At 40.3% G+C, this 25,601-nt stretch overlaps 1 protein-coding gene across 6 annotated transcripts in view; it reads right to left on the bottom strand.

The window, feature by feature from the left end:
* Nucleotides 1-23,430, bottom strand: part of PPP6R3 (protein phosphatase 6 regulatory subunit 3) — a 50,822-nt gene extending 27,392 nt beyond the window's left edge. For all 6 annotated transcript variants that reach the window (XR_010783869.1, XR_010783870.1, XM_066552760.1 and 3 more), the window contains exons 1-3: nucleotides 23,330-23,430; nucleotides 1,621-1,853; nucleotides 426-612 (exon numbers count right to left, since the gene is read on the bottom strand). Coding sequence is in view for 4 of the 6 variants with exons in the window: in XM_066552760.1 (XP_066408857.1) it covers nucleotides 426-612; nucleotides 1,621-1,847 (414 nt within the window). In the remaining 2 variants the exon portion in view is untranslated. The remainder of the gene's footprint in view (nucleotides 1-425; nucleotides 613-1,620; nucleotides 1,854-23,329) is intronic.
* Between the last annotated feature and the right edge of the window lie 2,171 nt (nucleotides 23,431-25,601).

The following is a 25,601-nucleotide window of genomic DNA, read 5'->3' as shown; positions in this document are numbered from 1 at the left end:
TTGAACCACATACACTGAGTACAAGAGCATTTCTCAACAAGGAGTCCAAATGTTTCTCTCCTTGTTCTAAAAAATTCTTCACACCAAGTCAGAATCACTATCACAGATTCAAGTCATTTAGTTTTGCTTTTAACAGCAATAAATGCAAATATGATCATATAAAACACTGATCTAAGCCAAAAGGTAGGCATTCACACACTGATTGCATAAATAGCTCAGGCAAATCTGAATCAAATACATCCTACTCATCCAAGTGTATTTTTTAATCATGTGCATCATGAAAAAGTGTATTCAGCTATGGTGGAACCTGAATGCCCTCTTTTGACTCTGCTGCTATCCCTCAATTGTGTATCTTAAAGCAGAATTGCTGAGTACCACAGCTTTATCAGAGCACTTGTAAAACTGGTGAGTTTGCAAATAGTTACCTGTTCTGGTTTTCTGCTGATAAGAATACTTAACACCTTGCTGAAGAAACTGGCCAGTAGAGGGTTTAGAGGAGATTCATTTAAGAGGAAGCTGTACAGTTTCAGGAGTAAGGATTCTTCTTCTCCCAACCTATCATTAATCTGTGAGACATCTGATGTAAGCAGCTCACATGATATGTTTGGGTATCTGGGGAAAAGAAAAAATTATCCATCACTCATACTTAGGAACTCTCATACCTGCAGCTCTGAATTCAGAACCTGGTAATGCATCTGACTAAATTTTCAAGCAGGCTTGGTCTATACTAAAGTAGCAGACTAACACAAACTAATAGAACTGCACATTCAGCCTATAAGATCTGTTTTCATTTAAGAAGGGCACTACTTCAATCTTCAGTAGCAATAGAACACCAGTAGGGAAGCTGAAAAAGCAAAGAGCAAGCTTTCATTTCAAGATCTATTGTTAAATCCATCTCTTCAAGTATTGACTTCTTATTGCTTCAGTTTCCAACTCTACTAGAAACATTTACAGGAGACTTAGTTTTTCAGAAATGGTGAAGTTATGCAACTAACAGTGTAACTTATCTCACATTATTTTAACACACTATTTTAAGAAAAAAAGCACCTTTCTGTACAGACACTAAAATAGGCCAAAAGCAGTAGAAGGGTTTTTCTACAAATTGTTAGATGGATTTTGAGCTTGAACCTTCTCAGCAAGCCAGAAGTCATGGCCGTACTCTGGAAAGGAAAACATCAGCATTGGGACCCTAAGGACATTGTTCCAAGGATTATCACAAATCTTCTAAGAGGCATCTTCAAAACATCTTACAAATAAACAAAACAAAGCTAACCATACAGTTATACTACCCAAAAAGGGTTTTTCATTCAACTATTTTCTTAAACACAACTACAGGAAACTTAATGTGAGTCCTGGTTGGACCTTTTTTTAGCAACTCCTTTGGACATGAACCGGTTTTGGAAGCACTTGTGAGTAAGAGGCTTCCATCTGAAAACTATGCATATATTAGAATGATTTACTTAGAAGTTCTGTGAAGCCTCTTGAAAACATACTTAATCTAAAACACACCAATATTGTACTATACACCAGCACACAGGGATTCACACTATCAAATCAACTAGTTTTATTTAGTCCTCTTTCTACTTTCCAAATCTCCCCCAGCCCCAAAAGTTTTCCTACTTATATCGAATTTTTTCATCCATGTCTTGAGGTGGCTCTTCAATAATAAATGAAACTAAGTCTTCCAAACATTCTGACTTCAGCAGAAACTCTATAAGTTTGCGATTCTGAGCCTTGCACTCCTGTAGAACATCCTCTTCATCCATCAGTTCCTTCAGTGTTACATCTTCTCTCTCTAGAAGTGTATCTATGTGCGATGACGAATGGAGATCAAATTTCCAAAACATGCTGGTCTGTGTAAGAAGAACAGCAGTATATCAGCAGTAGCCATTATTCTAATATCAAAGATAAGAGTTAGGCAGGGTTTTACTTACATGAAAGGAACAGGCCAATTTGCATTAAAGAAAAAGGTATGAAATTTGCTTTTCCTTGTTTTTAATCTATGCATTGAGACAGAGATTCAGAACTATTAGCTCAGCAATTAATCGAGCTGGGTGAAGATGAAAAAGACAGAGAAAAACTGCACTCAAATACCACCCCCACCACTGAAGAAAACATCTATAAAGCTAGAGGAATTAGAAGAATTTTAGCTTTCAGGGAGCACAATTCAGAGTGCAGGAGCTAATTTCAACACTACACTAATTGTCCCTGCCTCCACAAACTTGACAGAGGAGGAATATCAAAGGCCAAGGTGTGTTTCACAAACATGTCAAGGGCAGTGGCCCCAGCCACTGAAACACTCTTAAGAGGCTGTAGCAGTGCTATAAGAATGAACAACTTCACTTTTTCCTATAAAATCCTTTGGCACCTCTATATTAATTCTGTTTCTCCACGACACCTTTTGAACAGTTGCTACTGAGACAACTGTGCTATCAGAGAATAGTATTTCAGTCTACAATATATCCACTAAATTCTTGCTTTCACCTCTCATTAAGCTTCATACAAACACTTCATTTCCCTTCAGCCCTGAAAACAGGGCTTTTACATGACATTTGACCTCTGACACAGTACTAACTGGGCTTATATGAATGCAGATTTTATTTGGACTGAAAAGAGATACTAGAACACAGAAGGAAAGACTTTCCTTACAATGGAAAGCAGCAGTTTTGAGCAGCACACTTAAAGAAAGAGACTCCTTTTGCTCCTTTAGTAAATATTTTCCAAATGTGAAAGATTAAATCAATATACTAGTTACTGCTGTGCATTAGCAATATCAGCTGTGAGGACATGTAGTTAAGGCAGGGAATTTCAGTGAACAGTATTATTTTGGCAAGGACACTTCTGTAAACTGTAGGCTGTATACAGGAGCAAGCTTAAAGGCAATAATCCAACTATCCTGTTGTCATACACTCAAAACACCACAAAAATATAGAATAGAAATACCCAATTCTTTTGCAACAAAGAGACAGCAGTTAAGTACCTACTTCCAAGTTGAAATTGATTCAGCATGCACACTACAGCTACTTAGAACAGCATTGTGTCAAACTTAGTAATTGAGCAGTTTGGAAACAGAAACAACCTCAAGGATCTAGCAAAACCTTTGTGTGTACAATCTTTCCACTAGCAAGACTTCCAGTATCCAGTCTAACTATTATAAAGCTTGGTATTCACTATGGAGACATTTTAATTGCTTTGAGGGTTTTAACTGTTGCTTTAACCTCTACATACCAATTACTTTAGTCTGCTTGACCTTTTTTCAGAAGTTGTAACATTTGTAACTGGCCCTAGATAACACAGCTTTCTGTTTATAAAGACACGGGGTTGAAACAAAACCAATCAGGCAATGTACAGATTTATCTGACTGCAGTACTGGTACTAATCTAACATCCCATGCAATATTAAATGATTAGGAAGCAGAAAAACCCTATTTTGTACTAGAAGTATTAGTAAACTTTCAAGCAGGTTTTAACATACCTGATCTTACAAATTAGTTTAAATCAACTTATACAGTTGTGAAAAACACTAGCTTGTGGGTAATGCAAGCTACATACAAACTTACTGTAAGGAAGTAAAAACAGTGTGTTATTAAAGCCAGAGGGTACTTTTTGATTGGGATTTTTAAACCACTAGAAAGTAGATCAAATCCCTCCCACATTGCCCCAATTACTGAAAGTACCATGCTCATAAGTAACCACTATCAATGCTAATTTGAGGTGTAAATACCTCTGTGGTGATTAACACTCATTTCAGTAGCTTCAGTGTATTTCTCAGTCAGTTATTTCAAGAGAAATTCAACAATGGAAAAGAGCAATAACAAAAAAAGAGGCATACTACTGCAAACATGTTACTGCGTTATTTCACAAACTGTTTCCCAGGCAAGCTCCTTTAGGGGCTGCTCCCTCAATATGTCAGGTGCCGGCCACAGATTATTCCATCACTTCTCAACAGGAGCCCAGGTCCTTTGAAATAAGGAAAAATAAACAACATAAACTGTGCCAAAGGAAAGTCAAGGAACCCTGAAGAGAAGAGAATTTTCTCAGGCATTATTACTGACAGTAATCTAGAATCAGCCTAGCATAGTTTTGATTGGAAGTTTTAAAATCAAAACATGTGATTGGTATTTTTCTCAAAGCCTACTGTTCTACCCTCCCTCCCAAAATCTACTAATTCTGAATCATCACCATGCTTTTTCAAATTTCAGTGCCATTAACAGAGTTGGCATTAGGCCTTCTGTCCAAAACTGTGCCCCTTCCAAAACTTCACTACCTGCAAATTTATAAAAAACTCAATGGATCAAATGGCTTGTATTACTCCCAATGTTACTTCACTTTCAGCCAGAGCAGAAAAAGACATTTGGACTTAATGCAAAATACAAAAGACTTCCAAATACGAGACATGCTCAAGATTAGAAGCTGCAAGAAGCAAAATAATCCAAGATGACATTAAAAACTCACATGTGGAAAGACAAAATGTGTTGGTAAAGATGCTGAATGTATTTGACTGTCTTTTGTAACATGTTAGTTTTCTATAATCTCTGAAAGCTTCCAGTAAGCAAGACTGACATCCAGTTCATTAAACAGTAGTTACAAAAGTTTACACGAACTTGATCAGCAAGTTCAATTTACAACAATTCAAGATTCTCAGTAACATCTAATATCTATAAAAATATTGCTTTGTTTTCTTAATTAATATTGTTAACAGATTCTTCTCTGAATGAATGCCAAATAGCATTCCACGTAATAAAGACTTGACTTAAATCTGAAAAGAAAAAAAGTTCAATGAAGCAAAGAAAGCCTGCTTTCAACTGCTGGCATACAGGTTACTGAAATTCTCACTTTTATTATGTGCTAAATGGAAGAAATAATGCTTAGAAATAATCCTTTCAGACCAAGAAGTAAAATTAAATCTTTTTTAGGGAAAGAAAACCACACAAATATTTTTAACAGTAACTAATCAGTGGCTCATTTTGGAAGTTAAGTGCTTAAGTGGCATTTCTATCAAAAAAAGTTGGTAACAGTTGTATCACAAAGTCCCTCTGTAGCTTCAAGTGATGGCAGCTGTCACACACCTTTCCTGAGCAGACACATTGGTATTTTCAAGCTACCAGACTAAGATGTGAATTCCAGTCAGAGAAGCATACAGTTTAATTTTGGACAACGTCTCCTATACTGAACCTTTTACAAAACAGACTAACAAGTCTTGAAGGCATCCAGAATTCTTTTCAGTAAATAAGAAAACTGAAGTAAGCTGTTCCTTTGAGTTGAACTTTTAAGCATCATACTTAGGTTAAACATACATGAGAAGAGTGTTTTACACCGAGTTCCTTCCAACTGAGTACCTCAGATTTCCATATAAAAGTGAGTATTGGCAGCTCCATGCAGACATGGGCATCTAGACTAGTGCAGAAGGACAACTAGAAGGATTTCAGTAGCCAGCTGAATGCTCTTTACCTGGTAACTACATAGATGTCAAAGGTAGGTACACAGAGCATCAGGTAGGAATTCCACACTGCAATGACCAGTTTCATTTTTCAAGCAAGTGAAACTTTCAGTGTCAAGCTGAAGATTCTGTAGTATGTGAAATTCTAAGAAATGCTACATGTAGAGTTGTAAAAATTACTGCATTATAAAAAACCTCAGAATCTGTCACTTCTCTTTGTGCACTACTGTATTTTCTTACTATAGAGTTCAAGTACACAGATGGAAAATTAGTTACTTTTGCACTAACAAACATTTCCACAAATGAAACACATCTTAAGTGATGCAGCCTACTTCAGCAAAACAGAATTTATAATTTCTGTGCAGCAACTAGCAAAAGCCAACCTAGTTGTTGGATGCAAGGAGAGCAACCATCAAAGGAGTCCTTGATTTTAGGACGGTCTTGCACTTTCTAATGATAAAAGCATTTCCAATGCAAAGAATCCCTTGATCCTAAAAACCAAATAGGTAGGTAAGTTTAAGGAAGGATAAAGCACTAATGAAGATAATTTATTAAGCTTTTATCATGAAAAATTTTGGTAGATTATCTTCTAAGACCTTTAAACACATTAAGAAATTTATTTCAAATGCCAAGCATGCCCCTCTGCCAGTTCCACATAACCTCACCTAGTTACTATCTGGCATGTTTAGTGAGATTCCAGTTTAGGGCAGGGGGTCCCTTTCTCCAGTCAATGGACAGTAATAAGATGCTGTCCTAGCCTTTATAAAGTGCTTATTTTGACACTGAAAGTGAACCATCTGTTCAAACCAAAACTAAGCATGAATGCACCTCTGAAAAAAATTTAGAGCTGAAGAGAATTACCAGTGAACAAAAATGACAGAAGACACTCTACATCCTACTTTTTAAACTGCCTGTTGCGCTCAGCAGAGCAGCACCCATCCTAAACTTTCTGTCTACAACTGCCTGCCCTAACCTATTTGGAATAAATTTCTTTTCAATCAGAGCAATGAGATTTACTGAGTACTATTAGCTAGAAAGATGTAAGCTGGCGTTCAAAATCCCCAGATTTAATTACAGTACTTTACAATTACACCCAGCAATCACAAAAAAAAAAAATAAAAGCAGTAATAAACTTTCATGGTACAATTGCTACATTTCTTAAACAAAATGCAAGATCAATTTGACAGAGAATACAAGTTTCAAGTGAATACAAAATAACACACAGCTGTTTCTTCAGTGTCAGAACAGCCTATTTATGTCACAAACCTGAGACCTAGTGGAAAAGAAATACTTCATTACTTATAAGCTAGTAAAGTTTCAAAGAAACTCTGTGGAGAAAGGATTTGAAATAAATAGGATTTGAAATAAAGGGTTTGAAATTAATAGGAATTAAACAGAAGAGAAAATAGAAACACCTCTATCTCAACAGTTTAATACATACTTCTTATACCATGCACACTCCTTCCTAGTCCATGGGTGTAACAAAGTAGAAGAGATACTAAAAAGGAAACAAAACCAACCAACAATTCCTTCACGAAGGCTGGGAGACTCGTGCAGGCTGGCTGCATTTCATTCCTTACAGCAAGACTTCTGGATGCTTCACCCTCTTCTCAGCCACTGCTGGGCATAGGGGATGCACAGTGGGAGGTTACCAAGGACCTCTGACCTTCCTGCTGCCCCTGTCTCATGCAGGGGAGCCCAGACACAGGACAAAGAGCAGGCTGAAGCTTGGGCACAAGAGGGGAGGCCGAGGGCAGTCCCTGTGCCCAAGGAGCAGCAGGAACAGGGGAGTGATCCCTGAAAAGGGGACCTCAGTCTACCTAAGCCTCCTCCTCCCACAAGAGCACATCTCTCAGGCCACAGCCTCCCCAGCTCCCAGGACAGCCACAGCTGGCCACATACACTGCTGCCACAGTGGCCTCCTGATGTCGTGACAGGATTCCTCCCAGACAGTACACTCATTCACAGCAGGTATGCTCCTCTGCTAACTACTACTGTACCTTCCCAGGGTAACTACATCCTCTTGAGAGAAATGCAGGACATGGGATGTGGCAGTATTTCCCTGACTGTGAGAAAAACATGCCAGAAAACTGAATGAAGACAGTTATCTCCTAACATGCTCTTGAACTATGTGCCACCTCCTACTGAGGCAAGTTATTAAGCAGGGACTTCCATTCCCCCATCAGACATGAGAAGGAGGAGCCTACTATTGCTACAGAACAGTTAAGAAGTGAAGTGAAATCACTTTTACCCTTCTTTATCGCTCCCAGCTGCACACCTATCTAGATGAGAACTATAAAAACACGTGTGAGTGAGTCAGCAGTGTACCCTTGTGGCCAGGAGGGACAATGGTACCCCGGGGTGCATCAGGAAGGGCGGCCAGCAGGTGGAGGGAGCTTGATCCCGCCCCTCTAGTCAGCCCTAGGGAGGCCACATCTGGAGAGGAGTGCTATGGCCAATCCAGTCTCCATGGTTCAAGAAAAGGAGCTACTGGAGAGGGGTCCAGCAGAGGCCACAGTGATGGACTTGAGGTCTGGTGCATCACTTATGATGAGAGACTGTGAGAGCTGGCCCTCTTCAGTCCACAGAAGACAAGACTGAGAGGGCATCTCATTCTTGCATACAAATATCTAAGCTGGGTGCCCAGATGATGGTGCTGGACTCTTTTCCATGGTGCCCAGCAACAGGATAAGGAGCAATGGCCACACACTAAATGACAAGAAATTCCACCTCAACACAAGGAAGAACTTTACACTGAGGGTGACAGAGCACTGGAACAGGCTGCCCAGGGAGGTCTGGAGACAACCAAACCCCACCTGATTATGCTCCTGTGTCACCTGCTCTAGGTGACCCTGCCTTGGCAGGAGGGTGAACTAGATGATCCCCAGAGGTTCCTTCCAACCCTAACTACTCTGTCATCCTATCATTTTTTATATAATTCATTATATATATATATATATACACACACACAGATCATGTGCATATACACCCCCCCTTATGACTGAATGCCCCAATAATCTATAGCTTTGACATGAAGTGTGTAAATAAATCCAAACTACTTCAAGTTTACTCTAAGACACTAATCCCCCAAAACTGAAGAGGTCATAACTGTTCAACAGAAGTACAAAAATCAGGTGAAATCTACAGTCTGCAGTGAATTTACAAGAGCAATTTCATACCAAGCAACAACTATATCCTCATCGATTCCTACACTATCTCAAACCACATGTAACTAAGTGTTAATAAATAAAGATCTTAATTACCTGCAATAATTACAAATTAAGACACTAATCTCTCCTGCCCAAGCAGAGAAGATGAATAATTTTCTAGTAATTTCACATCAACTGCCAATTACAAATTTAAAATATCCACTGGTCACAGAATTCAATTAGATTTTTCCTATTCCAAATTCTTCCAATTAACTTCAAAATGAAAATAAAGATATTACTGCACTAAGAAATGCACATGATTCCATAAAATATAAAGTGCAAGCTCAACAATGCATAGCTACCCAGAAGACACTTCTGCACCAAAACATGAAGTTTAGTACCAAAAAATTCAGTTGCAGAAGACAGTATTACTTCAGTATAATAATCTATAAGCATCACTCATATCTACTGTATGTCAGTTCATGAACACATTTGCTTTGAACCTCTTTCAAAAAGGTTGGGCAGCAGACACACTTCCTGGCACAAAAGCAAAACACGGTAAAACAAACAGAATATCCACAACTGTGTATCTGGAACACCCCTGATTGATTTCTCCCCCAAAGCAGGGTGAAAAAAGATAGTGCAAGAGCAGGGTAGGTAAAAAGACAAAGTTAGACTCAACCAGCTAGAAAGAAGTCAGAAAAAAGCTGCAAGAAATGGGAAGGCAGGGCCACAAAGTCTGAACCGAAGAAGGAACTGCAGCTTAGAAAGTGATAAATGTGAACCTATAAAATCAGGTGATTTTAGGGGACATCAAGGACAGGAAAACCTTAAATTTTAAGTGGTTTCAGAATGTTTTAGCATAAGGCTTTAGAGATGCAGAAGCTAAATCTACTGCTGTATGTGAAGTTTAATAGTTTCTTACCTGTTAAAACACAAAAGTTTTTAAAAGTTAAAAAATCAGAATGTTTTGTATTCTCTCAGGCTTCTTGCCCATTACAGGGTATCCTGGCAACAGCAAAAAAATCTTTCAATCTACAGTACTAGCAGATTAGCAGGACTGAATTAGCATTGAATTAGATGAAGCAGATTTCTTCCTACAACGACAAAAAAAAAATTGTATAATTTAATATTGTTAATAGGTTCTATTCAAGAGCTTGACAACTGCATAAATACTAAGGACTGTTTTGCAACAAATATAACACATGAACAGAGGAAAGAAACAACTTGCTAGGAAGAAAAGTGTCAGTTCAGCAGAACATACACTGAAAATAAAATGAAAAGCAGCATGTCTTCTGAAATACCTATTTACTTTTAAACCAGTTTTAACATTTCCCTCCATTTTTGGGAGTCAAAGGAAGAAACTTCTTTCTCTCACTGAAATGAAGCTGCAATTCACTGAAATCTAACATAAATCCAAACTAAAAAAAAACTATTTGCATTTTCCCATAAAGTAACATCTTCAGATCTGGAAGATCTCAAATACCCATTAGTGGAGCTTTCTGCAGTAAATTTTTCCTATCTTCATAACTATTCCCTTATAGTAATGTCATTTATCCACAAACCTGCACAGAAACAACCTAAAAGCATTAAGAATGCCTGTTATGTTGGCACAAGTCTACAAAGAATTCAGCTAGTTTCAATTTGAAAACAGGCCAACTTCAAAAAAAACCAACACAGACCACATTCAGGCTTCCAAAGTAACAAGCTGAATTAAGACAGCATTCAGTCATCATTATGAAAATCTCTACTTTTGATAGTTCAATATTACTTTGCTTTACACTGGAAGAATTAACAAGCTCTAATAGGTATCCTTAACTGGCCTCAGACTGACACTTACCTGTCTGTGCTCTAGTCAACACCACACAGGCAAGAAAAAGCACCCTACAAATTTATTTTTCTTTCCAATTAGCTGTTTGTAGTAGTTGCAGGAAGAATTTCTAAAACAAAAATTCACCCTCCAGAACTTTGAGGGGCTTTTTGATTTTGCTTTTTAACACAGGTTTCAAGGAACGCAATACTTTGGTTTCTTTTGGGAACATGGGTAATACTGTTTATGGAAAATAAAGTACTAGCAACTAAGAAGGGTAGCAAAATTAATGGCATGTTTAACTCATGTCAGTGACTTCCCAGTATTTGGCATCTTCAGCTAAAAAACCCAAACTATTCACCTCAATAGCATTTCAAGTATTCTGCCAAAGAGAAGAAGGATTTCATTTTACACCTTCCATGTTAAAGATAAGGAGCTGTGTCTCCAAAGCTGGCTTTTGATCTTTGCAGCTGATTTTACAGATGGTCTGTGTCAACCTAAAGATCATAGATTCAAAGAATACCTTGGGTTGGAAAGTACCTTAAAATTATTTCTCAGGTTATTTTAGCAACCAACATACACATGAACTGAAGTTCAGTGTAATACACTGACCATAATTCTCTTATAGGTCTTTTAAATGTGTTTTTTCACCTGCAGACCTTCAGGTCTCCATGCCTGACAGACCTGCCAATACCCTGTGAGTCAAGTGATGAACTAGAGCAGAAAAAGTAAACAAATTTTCTGGACTCAGTTCACTTCACTGAAGTTTTCTAGGTTATTGTTTCTGCATTTTAAAAGTGTACCTATGTTCCAAAGCAGAGCTCCAAAACGGGAGAGAACATCACTTCTTCAGTTATGTGGAAACAAAGAAGCCTGCTTAGCTTAATGCACTTTCAGAAGAGTTTACACATTCTTAAGATCGACAGATTTCAATGGCTAGTGGAACTATCCAAATGAAAACCACTACTATTACTCCCCTTACAAGGATACCTTTGTTATTTCTCTACTCTGCTTTCTGTTTGAAGACTTCAGTGTCTAAATACCCTTGGCTTCTGAATTCAATGCAGTAGGATTACATAGTAAATTAGAGACACCAGTGTGATCAAAATTAGCAAGATACTTGGAGTGTGTGTATTATAGCATACCCTGTAAAGAGTGTGCCACCAGAACCCTGCTCTGGTCAATCAGGACTTTTTCAGTCCACCTCAGAATCTACAAGAGTGTAGAGGTTGGTCTAAAGACTGACTTACACTTACTGGTACATATGGTTTATTAACTCTGACTGTTCCTCTCTGCAAGACAGATTAGATACTGCATTATGAAAAAAGGGACAAACCCCCACCCCCAAAAACCCACAGGAATTCTTTCATAAAACAATTTTAAAAAAGAATCACTTGACTGGATGAGGTTCAAGTTTATTTATACTTTCCTACATCCAGATGGCTTACATTCAGCAATAGTTCAGCCAAGTTAATACAGCTCTGTCATCAAGAAGTATCCAATGATGGAAGGTTAAAACCTTAGACCTGAGGTAACATGCAAAGGCAGGATGGAGGTATTGGCATGTATACAGATGGATTACATTCAAATACAGAACTATGAGGACTCATCACAACCAGGACCACACCCATGTTCATGTTTTATGTGATATACCCAGAAAATAAAGCAAGGCACAACTACCCAGGGTAGGATCCATCTTCACATGAAATGCAATAGCATGGCAAAATCTGTTTTAAGTACTGCCCAACTTTATTCACACATTTTTAGATAAGAGAAGTTAACCACTATGTGACCAGTTGCCATGAAGATGACCAAACTAATTTTATTAATGCTGCATGAACTGGGCCATGTCTGTTTGTAAAACTATTCCCATGCATCTCTATTGGCCCAAGGACTGAAATGAAACAAGTGCCTCTACTAATAGAAACCAATGAAACATTTGTGGATCCTGGTAAAAAAGCGCAAGAACTGCAAGCTCCTGAATAGTGCTGCTCTTACAGTAATTCTCTGCATGCATTAACTTATATAACTTCATATATCTGAAATAAAGTTGTTACATAAGCTTGACAAAACCACTAGCAGAACACCAGCACCTCTTCCCAAATGTAAGGGCCTGGACTACAATTAATAAAGGGAAGCACAGGACATGGGATGGTTTAGTTCTATCACCTCTCTAGGCCAAAAAATGTCCAAGAACTTTTATGCAACACATGTGAAAAGCAGCTGAAGCACAAAACAGTAGAATCTTTTCCCTTCTTCCACTGGCTTACTGACCCAGAAAGATCCCTCAGTGAAATTACAGGCTAGCAACACAAAACTGTTTAATGTAACATTTCAGCAGAGCGCTGTGAAATTGTAATTGAAGACTCAGCATTGCCCCCTATCACACCTCTCCAAATGTCAGGTGAGAAAAATCAAAGTAATGTGCACTCCTCCTTAGAACACTCATGTGTTACCACACAATCTGGAACATCTCTTCCCAAAAACTTTTAAGTAACCCCTTGGACACATGGTTCTCAGAGAAACTTGACCTGAAAGTGTTGTCCACAACCATCAATTTGGTAGTGGTGAGAGCTGAAGGGCCAAGACATAGATGCATCTGAACTAGTCTCATCTATGAACTAATTAAGTTTATAGAAAAATCTTCATGACAACTAGGGCAATTTTTAAACACTACTAAGCATCTCACTTAGGTCAGGGCTTAAACTTTGAATGCTTTGGCCATCAGTTCCTAAGAGCTTGCTTAGAGGATACATTTCTATGCTGAAATGTCACCATCCACACTCAGAATGAGGATAAGGACTGAAATTCCTCATGGTGTCTCAAAGGAGTGCTTCAGGATGCTAAAAGAGCTTATGCAAAGCAGCTTTGTTCTACCCCTTGCTGTGCAGTCACCCTCTGTTGGCTCTCCAACAGTGATGAAAACACTGCCAAGACATTTCCAAATGAAAAAACCTACTCCAAAAGTGGCCAATGTGGGAAGAAGAAGGGAGAAGAGTTTTTCTGCCATGTCCATGGGATGGAACAACTCAAAATGTCTATCAATCACCAGTGCAGCCAAGGAAGAGGGAACACACCACTAGGGAGAGTGCAAACAGGATCTGACTCTTCCATCTTTGCCCTATATTGTATCACCTCAAGTCTGCTCAGGATGACAGAGTAAAAGCTCTCCTGAATCCAATAAATAAGATGGGTGATGCTGAATTTGGACAATTCAGCATCAGTTCTACTGTTGTCTCAACCAGCTGATAATTTGCAAGCATAAATGAGTCCTGAATTCCTGTACTGCTACTCTGGAAATGCAAAAAAACCCAGTAACACTGACTCACCGCTTTAACAGTAAACTTAACTTTTTTGTTTGAACATTTTAGAAACGACTACTGTAACTTAAAGACACAGCCTTAAGTTGCAAGGCATGAATTTTACCAGAGGTTTCTTTTACAAGCATGTGTTTTATTTTATTCACTGTATTAGTTCAAAGACAGCATGAGTTTGGATTTTTTTTTCAAGTTCATCCTCCTATTCCCCTCGTGGATTAGACCTTGAAAGTTGGACATAAATCAGATTTTGAGGCACATGAAAAATACATGGAGGTAAAAGAAAGCTACTTCAGCAACTTCTAACCAGGACACCAGTGTACTTTCTGTATAAACAGTGCATTCACGTCTATTATTTGCTTTATTTTTTCCATGCAAAATCCCAGTCCTGTTAAAAGGAATACTTAAAGACCGTTTGCAGTCCAGAAATGGAAGTCAGCAGCTTCTAGGAGCACATCAATGTTTTATCCCCTGAAGCTCCAGTCAGCTACAGCCGCTGCCACAACTGGAGTGAACTCTCACATGAAGATAGCAACTTCAAAATTAAATCCAAAGCATTTTTTAACTTCTTGCTTAATTCTTCACTTTCATTCAAGATTTCTGGGACCTGCTGTTCAGGTAACCTGAATTTTCATTGTAAGTTACATGAACTGCACTAGTTAAAGGCTGTGGGCAAGAGAACCTCCCTGGTTTTCCTCATACTAAGCATTATACAAAGTCATTAAAGTAAGTTTTGACAGCTGCAAGTTCGCAAGTTCTTTTAATTAGGATATCAAGAAATGCTACCATATCCTGAAAAAACTGACAGAACTATTCAACCCACCCTAAATGCACACAGAAGCTAAATATTCCCTTAATGACAGTATCATAAGCATGTTTTGCTTTTCAGAATGAAAGTCAGAATCCCTAACACTCTTCAAGTTCAAATCCAACATCATGAACAGAAAAGCTGAAGATATTTCTTCTTTTAATCTTTAATTTAAGCAAGTTAAAACAACTTTTATTTTGACTTGCTCACATGGGCAAAGACTACTAAATTGACTTGATTTCCCAAAGAGCTTAAGCCCCATCTATACTTTTTTCTACAACAGCAGCATTTTCAAGTTTAACAATACAATCCCTAGGATTGTAGAAAAGTTCTTCCGAGTAGAACTTTTCTAGTAGAAAGTTCTTCCAATGAAGAAACTTTTCTAGTAGAAAAATTCTTCCAATGCCAAGCAAGAGAAATAAAACACAGAAGCAGCATCTAAATACAAGGGGAGTGATGCTACTTTAGCATATTCACTTCTCTAGATTTTGGTATCTGCATTCACCAAAATGCTTTAGTGCCACCTGGAATCTCCCCAGCCTGGTGCCAATCTTACAGCTTTATTTGATCTTTTAACCAAACAAGAACACTACTTTCCTTCACAGAACATCCTCTATATATTCAGAGAAAGCAGCCTACACAAGACCTCTGCAAATATCCTGAGGATGAAGCTAAGTCCTCAGAAAAAAAAAAATATTCTAACACATATGAAATGTCAATTAACTACTTGATGCTGAACAGTCAGATAAACTTATCACTCAAAGACTAAGACAGCTGAATAGTGACTCAATATCCTCCTTCTGTAATACAGAGTGCTAGAAAGACAACTGTCCAGTAAGTGCTGTCACTTAAACAACAAGCTTTAAAAAAGCATGACCAGCTTGACTTTTCTGAGACTCATATTAGAAAACTAAGAAAATAATCCTTTGAATGGGAAGATTTCACCAATTCTCACCTACATAAGTTTAATAAATTACCATCATTTTTATTTAGGTACATGCAAAAATATGTTTCAGAAAAGAAATTAGAAACCCACCAAAGTCATGAAACTTCAGTGCAAAAAGCCTTCCCAGTGAAGCTTGAAGTGGCTATTAAGCTAATGCCATCTTTCTTTCCCATTTCCCGCTCCCACAGGCAATTTCTATTTTGGAGACTCCAGAAGCTGAGTTTTGCCACACTGTCCTTTTACAAATCACACACACAGAGCAATCACACATTTTTTAGGCACAGGTGTCTCTGGTGTCTCAACTGAACAGAAGCAATGCCTTCCCCAGGGAACTCTTCTGTTTTGTTGGACAATAGTACAAAAATCAAGACTGCCTAACAGAATAAGACACCTTCTTGCAAGTGCAACACTCACCCTAGTTTAATGAAAAAAAAAACTCAATTTCCCTTAAAAAAAAGATGCAAACCTACTATTTTCTCTGTGATTTTCAAAGTAATATTTTTTAAATTCTATTTCAATGCTTCTTGAATTAAGACTCAAACACATGAGAGGAGCAGATTTGAGTGCCTTTCAGAATTCTATTGCAGTTGCAAGTGGCAACTATAGGGCAAGTCTGTCTCAAAGATTTAGCAGCAGTTGTTAATAATACTGTTTCCAAAGGGTGACTAGTCTAAATTTTTACACTGAAGTGATCATCAGCTGAGCAATGCCATAAGGGCACTAGTATGTACTTGCAAACAGAGTTTAAAAAACCCATTCAAGCAATATGTCACAGTTAAGGGACACAGTGTCCTTCTGAAATGACCCTTCCTTCAACTGCTGCTTTCTCTTTCATTTTCTTTGTGCCCTTTCAAGAGAGGGCCAACACACAGTAACTCACCACAGTACTTGCAGCATCCATTCCTTCCTACAAGTTCTTTCTCTTAACCACCAATCTATCTGCCAACAGTTTTCTCCTGCTGCAAGAAGTGCCTCAACTCTCACCAAGTGTTACTTTACTAAGAATTACTGAACACACACTGTTAAAACTAATCCCAAAGCAAGACTGAAAACAGCACTGATAGGTTATAGTTACACAAAACTACAGTGATACTTCTCTGCCCTACGCCTACTCAAGGGATTTAAAGCATAAAGTTTCAAAGAAACCAAGCTATTTAAAATGCAAGCTCAGAATTTAAAATGGTATTTATTACAGCATTACATGATAAAGCCCTTAAGAAAAATACCCTGCTGAGCCAAAGACTTAGAAATCAATTTACTTAAGACCTGAATGTAAGTCTTCTATTCTTTTCAGTAACATTTAGGGTTCCACACCGACTTTTGTCAAGACAGTCTTATTACCATTCCAAAAAGTAAAGTTACTGCTACGCCAAGTGGCACAGAAATTAACTTAGTTTGAAATGCCTTGAAGTCTATAACAAGACCTCTTAGGTGGTTTCACTCAATGTTCACTACCTACAATATTTTTTTTTTAATTACACATTTGGATAACCTATAAAGCCTTCTTCTAATGAGGATGAGACCAGCACCACATCACAAGTTTTTATTGTCTCTGTAAATAATTTCATTCCTGGCTGCATGGGGCTACAACTTCAATAAGGGAGGGAAAAAACCCCAACCCCACTGCATTCTAATCTCCAGCCTTACAGTTAGGAGTATAAGTTAAACTTCAGAATTCCCAAATCTAGAAGAGGGGAAGACTGGACCAGTGCATTTTAAAGAACAAAAATCTTGTACAAGTATCAGCATCATTGCTTTCTGTTATGCCCTAAAAGGCATCCAGTTTCCCATAGTGAAAAACATCTGCAGCTGTTTCCTATTTAAAAAAAAAAAGATATAAATAAGTAAATACATAAATCCCATGGGTTTTTCAGACTCTGAATCTTTTTTCTACAGACACTCTCATACATAAAAGATTCTGAATTATTCTTGTCTGCCTTCAATATCCTATCTCTTCAATTCCAATCTGGGAAACTAAATTCCCTAGTCAGTAACCAAGGCATTAGGGATTAATTTATAGTTATAACTTGCATTTTTGCAAATTATAAATTTACATTTTTGAAGCAGAGCATTAAAGCCAAGTGTACCTGGTACTCAGTTAAGCTATGTTAAAGTTCTTTGGTTTTTGTTCTCAAAATAAGTTATATTTAAGTACAGCAGGAGGGCATACTGGATGAGGCAGAGACAGGGGAAAAAAGTATGTGCCAATCTATGACTGAAGTCATACTAAGACAACTGCACCTGGCACAACTACTAAGTAACTAAAGTAATCAAGCATTAATGGGTTGAGAAGTTCAGTCTTCAATCGCATATTACTTGTATCAGAAAAATGTATAAACTTTCATATTGTGACTCTAAAAGAGAGCATCAGCCCTTAGAGTACAAGCAAGCAGTCTGAAAAGAAACATTTAGTTTTTTATGTTGATCATTAAGACATGCAGATCTCTCATTAATGTTACCTTTACCATCTCTTTTATCAAGAGATAAAGATTTCACTAAACAGAGTTCAGTGAACAATTTTCTGCTATTTGGATTTGGATTAAATCTGTAACAAAGAGCCCACCATCAAGTACACACAGAGAAGGATCCTTTGATGGATGTTCGGTTGTCACAGCCAAAAGGAAGAACTGATACTTCATGGCCAGCTCACTGTACCTTCTACAGCTGTCCCTCACCGACAGGAAAAGACTCCTACATGTCATCACCCATCAGAGCTGCCACCAGCAGTGACAAACTCCTCCTTTGTAAGAGCCAGGAAGAACAGAAAAAGACAAATATGGCCAATGGGAGCAAAAACCCTGAGCTGCTGCAACTTCTAGGCGCACTTCCATCTAGACCAACACTGACACGGACCTTAAATTCCTGATAGGAACGCCCTTCCTAAAAAAGTGGGTCTGTTCCTGCCACCACCACAGCTTTGTTTTAGCTGTCTCTAAACTTTCCATCCTTTTCCAAGAAGTTTGGTGACAACAGCTGAAGTTGTCAAATGTAACCTACTACCTATTATTTTCTAGAAGACTTAGCTTTCAGTTACATGGACATCCAGCAAGTCTGTAAAGACAGTAGCAGAAGAAATAACCTGAATTCAAATTCTGCAGTTCAAACCAGACTTTACTCTAAACTGTAAACTTTAGAGTTTACAGCTGAACTCTTAAGATTGGTAACTGGTCCGAGCAGTAGGTACATGGTAAGCAAGAACAGAATATGGAGAGCTCTACCTCTGCAAATCACAGAAAGAATGAGTTTTTTCACCAATACCTAACCTATGAATTTTGCCTTAATGAAACTTAAGAGTAATTGGAAAAAAAAAAAACCAACAAAACAAAACAAAACAAAAAAAAACCAAAAAAACCCCAAAAAACACCAAAAACCACATACAAAAAAAACCCACACAAAACCCTTTTTTCCCCCCCTATACTATACTAAGTATATTGGAAACACAAGGCTTGGTTTCCACTACACTTATAAAAAAAGCAAACAGCATTTTATTTTCACCATTTCTATAAGAATCACTAGTTGTATAAGCACTCTGCTATAAAGATGCAGAAATCCACCCTGCGGAGGCAGTGGCTTACACTCCTTTCATAATGCAAACAGAACTCAAATAATATCAACTTGTAGCAAGGCAAGCCTTGAGAGTCCTTGTTTTCTGCTCTAACAAAGGCTCAAACAATACAATGGAAAATGCAATCATACCTGCACTAGCATTGCCTACAGCCACTGCATAAAGCACTATTTGAAGCTTTTAATCTATCAATTAGGTTACTCCCACAAGAGAGAAATGTGCAACACAACTGAGGATTAGTCTTGGGCTTTGCCCTTCTAAAGGAGCATCATTTACATTTACAGAATAGTTTAGGAAATAATGGGATTCCCTTCAAACACCCACAGCAGAAGTTAAATTTGTACAACAAAATCTTATTTTATATACTGGTATCCAGTTAGAAATCCTGTCAATGGTCACTCAAGAAGGAAACTCTCCCACTGTGTAACAGGGGTGGGAAGCCTGTGATTCACTTCTGTAATTAATCAGAATGCTTTGAGTACTGAAATAGCTATTCTAGAACATACTTAACTCAGAAACTATTTTTTACTAAAAAATTTGAAGTTTTCATCCTCCATCCCAACTGTGCTTTATTACCAAACTGGAAATCACATGGCCATCTCTTAAGCCTCATCTAGGACTGGCCTGGGCATCCTAAAAGGGCTTTAGAGATTTCTCCACGTTTAAAAGCATCTTTTGGCACAGGTGACAAGAGCTGGCCTATGGTGTTCCTGTGCTCATTTTCAAGAAGAGCCAGTGGACACAGGGAAGAGAACACCAGGCCAGTACTCCACCTCCTCAAAGACACACAACTTAAACTGCATAAATGTTTGGAGCCATCTCTATCAAAATGAAATCAGATAAAATTTTAAGAACCTTTCAAGGAAACTAATCCATCCTCAAATCTCACCACTGGGCAATTTCTGTTTGTGCACACATACATTTTTTTAATCTCCTTTTTTACTCTCCTTCCCTTTGTTAATCAAATCCCCACTTTGCATTTCCCAGGCACTCTTCTCTGCCATTCTGCCTCCAGGCCTAACAACATAAATCTCCCCTCCAGTGGAGTGTTACAGCTTCACTGGTCCATAAGGTTGTATGCTAAGGTGCTTTTGCTACTCTTTTCCACAGCTGGCATGCAACATATCCCACAGATTTGACACTGAGCATTTCAAGTTTAGGAGGAAAAGATACATCCATTTAACAGAATTAAGGGATGACTGTACGAACAACAAGAAGGAAAAAAAAAGTCAAAGGGTGAGGCAGGAACTTCTTCACCTATTCCAAATCACCATATACCATTTCAAACATGCTTCTTGGCATGTTATGTAAGCTATTGAATAATCAAGGGTCACAAAAAGTCTTGTACTTCATACCAACAAAATTTTTGCCAATATTATGTGAAGAGCTATTCCATAAACAGGCAAGCTTAAACCACATGTCCTCCAAATCTTTTCAAGTCAGTCTATTCCACTTCCTGAGAAGTGTCCCAAACTAGCTATAAAGCTACATATAATATCCAAGAGTAGAAAAATATTTTACTTCAGTTGCTTAGTAGCATATGGTTTCTAAAACACATGCTGGCACCCTGACATGTTACAGAAACAATTAAACATGCTATGCAGAGCTTTCAGCATGATGTTCATGTTCTCTGTGCATCTTCTCCTTGATCTTTCAGACTTGCTTCCCACCCCAAAAATACCAGGATCACTAGTTTCTCAAGTTCTTTGCTCTCTTCCTCCAATTTACCAAAATAAGAAGACACAAGCAACATATTATTTCTCATTTACTCCTACTTGTTTTATTATTGTGAAAAGTTTTGCCAAAAACAATGGCTCTACATCTTGCTTTTAGGACAACCCAACCAGACATGTGGTCTTCTAGAATCAGGCTGTGAGATCCCAACCTGAGCTAATGCAGTATTCCTAAACCTGGCATACGAGACAGTGGAGTACACAGCAAGCTTAGGGACCACAGGTGAAGGTGCTACTACAAAAGACCAATCTAGAGGACACACAAGGTGCTGAAGCCATCCTACCCTACCACAGAAAGAGATCCCTATGCTCATACCAGCACCTCTTCTGGCCAAGCACAAAAGCCATGCTTTCCACCATAGTTTCCAAGGCCATAAATTACCTCAGTGACCCAAGAAAAGTGAATACAAAAGTCCCCCACCTACAAAGATGCTGTGTACTATGCTGAAACACTCTCTTTGCAACCATATTGCAATAACCCATTTTTTAGCTTCCATCTTTAACTGTGGAGTTAAGTACATACTTCAAGGCTTTTTAAGCACTTGGACAAAACAGGACATTAATGGACAGAAAGGAGAGGGGACCAGACACTACTCCAACACACTTCTCCTTCTGACTGTCCCAACGTCCTGACTGGTTGGTTTTGAGCCAGCTCTTTAGCACTTCACAGTACATGCATGTCAAGCTTAAGCTGAGTAAATAAGCAAAGATGTTGAGCCATAACAACAGAGTTCACTCTCTAAACATCTGTCAATACTAAAGCTACACAGACAAATTTCTGCTCTAATACTGCTAAATTCAGGTTCCATCTACTAATTCACTTGAATTCCACTCTTGGAACAGAGTGGAATTCTCTGAGTGGTACACAGGCTATAGCATCACCTCCCTTAAGAGCAAGACAGAAGCATTCCAAAGGAAAAAGTCACTTTTACTCACTTCAGCAACTCAGCAGAAGTGAGCAGTTTGCAGGCAGTATTGTGAAGAGACACATTAACTACTCAGTATCTTTAATTCCATGAGGGAATAGCAGCTACTTGAATTGTATTTTTTAAAAATCCAAAGCTGTGACGCTTACAGCACTTTACATATAAATCTAACTGGCTTGTAAAGAAGCTGTAATGCACTACCCTATTTAAAGTTATTCCTGTTAAACAGGTTGCTTTTCTGGAATTTCTAAACTACACCTTTCACTCCACTCAATGTTTTCCTTGGTCACTGTAAACAGACCTCATCAACAGTTCTTCTGGCCAAAACAGTATTTCCAAGTAGTTTTAGAAAATTAATTCCTTTAGTAACTCCAGACAGTACAGGATTCAATGCCTATACATTCTGCATTTCAAACAGAAAGCAAATAAGAAGAATCCCTAATGTTCAAATAATATCATAGATGGACAAAACAAGTAATTTAAGTGAACCTAAACATGTACGTCAGAATACAAACTGTCAAGAAAAACATGTAAACTGGATATCACTTTTGCATGGTGTCTCATTAACAACTTACATACTGAAAGGTAATTCTGCAGTGTTATTTTCTACTTGTATAAACTCTTGCAAGCTTCAGTTAGTCCATGTCTTGCTACGGAAAACATAAATAACACAGAACTAAGTAATCAGAGTCTTATTTGAATGTCTGTTGCACTGGAAATAGACCATTCAAATTCAAATAACTTTAGCAATCTTTCTGGAACACTGAGAGACTTCCCATCTTTCAGCATCCCAGAAAAAAAAAAACCATACAGGTATATGTGCAATCCAAAAACGCACTGCACTGTTAAGAGTACACTTAGACTCATTCCACTGAAGGACATTCAAAACCTAAGTAACAGCACCACCACTAAGTAACACAATCTTTCAATTTTAAGTTGTCAACATCTCAAAAGATTCCTTTCAAAAGCTATCCACCTACTCCTAAGTTCTCTCCACTCAGAACACTTTTTTAAAATAGCAACACACCCATTCAAAGTATCCCTGTTCTGACTTAAACAACAATTTATGCTGACAGAAATGATCTTTAGCCTCAATTGCACTTATGTCATACAAGACAGTCTCGTATCACACTAAGTAGACTAAAACACTTAATTCCCTCTTACACTTTGTAGAGTTCTTAGCAACCAACAAATAACAAAACCAGAAAAACTGGCAGGTTCTAAGCGACATTTTGCCAAACGCATTTAACAGCAGTTAAATCTCACCCAAACACTGCTACGCTCCCAAACCATTACAGTTCCGAGAAGCCGCCTTGCTGAGCAGCCCCAGCGAGAGCCCCGCGCGGCAGCCCGGGGCACAAGTGGGGCAGGCAGGGAGGGCTCCGCCGCACCCACCGGCCTCCCCGCCGCGCCCCGGCCCCCGCGCCCCGCCCGCCGCGGGCCCCGCGCTGCGGCTGCGGGAGGCCGCGCACCGCCGGCCCCGGCGGCCCCGGCCCGGAGCCGCCCGAGCAGCGCCCGGAGCCCCCGCACGGCCGTGAGCGGCCGCCAGGCCCGCGCCGCCGCGGAGGAGCCGCCGCCGGAGCGCTGCTCTCGTGGAAGCGGCGGGGCGGAGATCACGGCGCCGTCCCGGCCGTACCTCGGCAGCGCGTCCCCCGCCACAGGCCCCGGGTGCCTCCGCTCAGGCGGGAAAACCTCCGCTCGCCACCATCACCGACGCTTCAAGATGGCGGACATGGCAGCTCCGGCGAGCCCTCCTCTGCCTCCGCCCACCTGCCAATCACCTCGTCCCGGCACCGCCCTTCTCCCCGGATCGTCCCTTCCTATTGGGCGCTGTGCGGAACTCGGCCTCTCATTGGCGACTGGCCAATGTCAGTCGCCCGGCTGCGCGACTGCGACAGGGTGGGACGCGGATGGCGGCGGGCTATCGGCTTCCGGTTGGCCAATCAGTGCATGGGGCGGGTGCGCCTCGATTCCCACCTTCCCAGCCTAGCAACAAGGCAACGTCACGCTGACAGGCGTCTCCTTCGACCAATAGAGAAAGCAGATTCCTTTTAAAAATAAACCCCTTCTGTCCAATCCGGAGCCGAGGTGCTCGGAGGCCGCAGCGAGGGGGGGCGGGAGCCAGCGGTGGCGTCCGTCCCGCAGCTTCACCCGCCGCGCCTCGCCATTGGCCAGCGCGCGGGGCCACGCCCCCGGGGCGCGCGCGGGCGCCAAACTGCCTGACAACAGGGCGGCGGCGCGCGCAGGGCTGCGGGGGGGCCCGGGGTTTCCCTCGGTGTCGGAACGCCCGGCTGCTGCACCAGCGGGACTCGCCTGTGCCTGCAGGTGCCCCTGCCCGTCAGGCCTCCAACGCCGCCTAAGATGCGGCAGAGTGTGTTTTATAAAACCATAGGATCGTTAAGGTTAGAAGTGACCTACTTTAAGGCGATCAAGTCCAGGCGTCAACCAGCAACACCTTCTTGCTTATCACTAAACCATGTCCCCAGATTCCACCTGCCTTTTGAATACTTTCAGGGATGTTGATTGCACCGCTTCTTGGGAAGCCTGTTCTTAATTCATGACAATTTCTAAAGTGAAGACATTTTTCCTAGTATCCAATCTAAAACTCCTCTGGTGCAACTTCAGGCCATTCCCTCCTATCCTGCTTGCTGGCTGGGAGAAGAGGCCAACCCCCACCTGGCTCCAGCCTCCTCTCAGGCAGTTGTAGAGAGTGATAAGGTCACCCCTGAGCCTCCTTTTCCCAGGCTGAATACCCCCCAGCTCCCTCAGCTGCTCACAGGACTTGTGCTCCAGACCCTTCTCCACTGCCCTTCTCTGGATTCATTCCAGCACCTCAGTGTCTTTCCTGCATTGAGGGGTCCAGAACTGGACACAGCACTCAAGGTGTGGCCTCAGCAGTGCCCAGTACAGGGGGACAATTACTGCCCTGGTCCTATGGCCACACAATTCCTCATACAGCCCAAAGCGCTCGGGAATGAACGTGTGTGAGATCCAGGGCGGGTGCTGTGCCTCAGCCTTGGCAAACCTCCCTGTCTGCCACCTGTGGCTGCTGCTCTGCAGGCCTGCTCGGCTGAGCGCGGCGGGCAAGGGCCCCTGCTGGAAAGCTCAGGTGGCACACACGTGAATAGGCACCTTGTGCCCCACAAGTGGCACAGGACACCAGGACACCCACGGTGCATGTTGAGCACCCTGTGTCTTAAAGGCATGAACAAAGTCTGGCTGGCCAGGATGCTTTTGGCCTTCCCTCACAAAGCCTCCCGAATCACATCTGCCCAAAAAGGTGGTGACCCCTCTGGCTCGAGCCCCTGGGTCCCTCAGGGCAGCCTCCCTGGTTTCAGAATGTCACTGTCAGGATGACATTCCTGTCCCTGTTGGACACCACCCAGCTGTGGCCAGCAGCACATTGCCTGTGGGCAGCAGGTCACCATCAGGTACCTGCCTTGCCTGGTGTCCACAGGTTTTGTCTGGTTTTGGTGGGCTTTTACTTGGTTTCGATGGGGTTTTGTCAAGTTTCAATGTGGTTTTGACTGGTTTCTTGTTAAGAGGGCATGGGCTACTTAAGGCAAGGACTCACTAATTTATTTAGTTACACTGGAGAAAGAAACAACAGAACTCAAATGATAGTTTAGCATTAGGGTAGTTCTTAAAGGCCTCTCATGTAGAGGACATGAAAACTGAAGGGTAGCACTGTGTTGATTTCATGTACCAAAGGGAGAGGAAAACAAGATATTTCTTTAAATCAGCAGTCTAGGACAAACCAACTCCACTGTGAATAATGTATCTTCACATCTCTCACATGCTCATCTGACAAAGTTAAGCTCAGTACAGCTGTACTTCCATCCTACTGGAAAACAATCAGCAGGTCTGCTCCCATTAAGACAAAGCTAGTGATGTTACAAAAAGACAAA

This window comes from Molothrus aeneus, chromosome 6 (assembly GCF_037042795.1).
Source record: "Molothrus aeneus isolate 106 chromosome 6, BPBGC_Maene_1.0, whole genome shotgun sequence".
Taxonomy (NCBI): domain Eukaryota; kingdom Metazoa; phylum Chordata; class Aves; order Passeriformes; family Icteridae; genus Molothrus; species Molothrus aeneus.
Note: the sequence above shows the minus strand (reverse complement) of the source record. Positions and strands in the feature narration are given on the sequence as shown.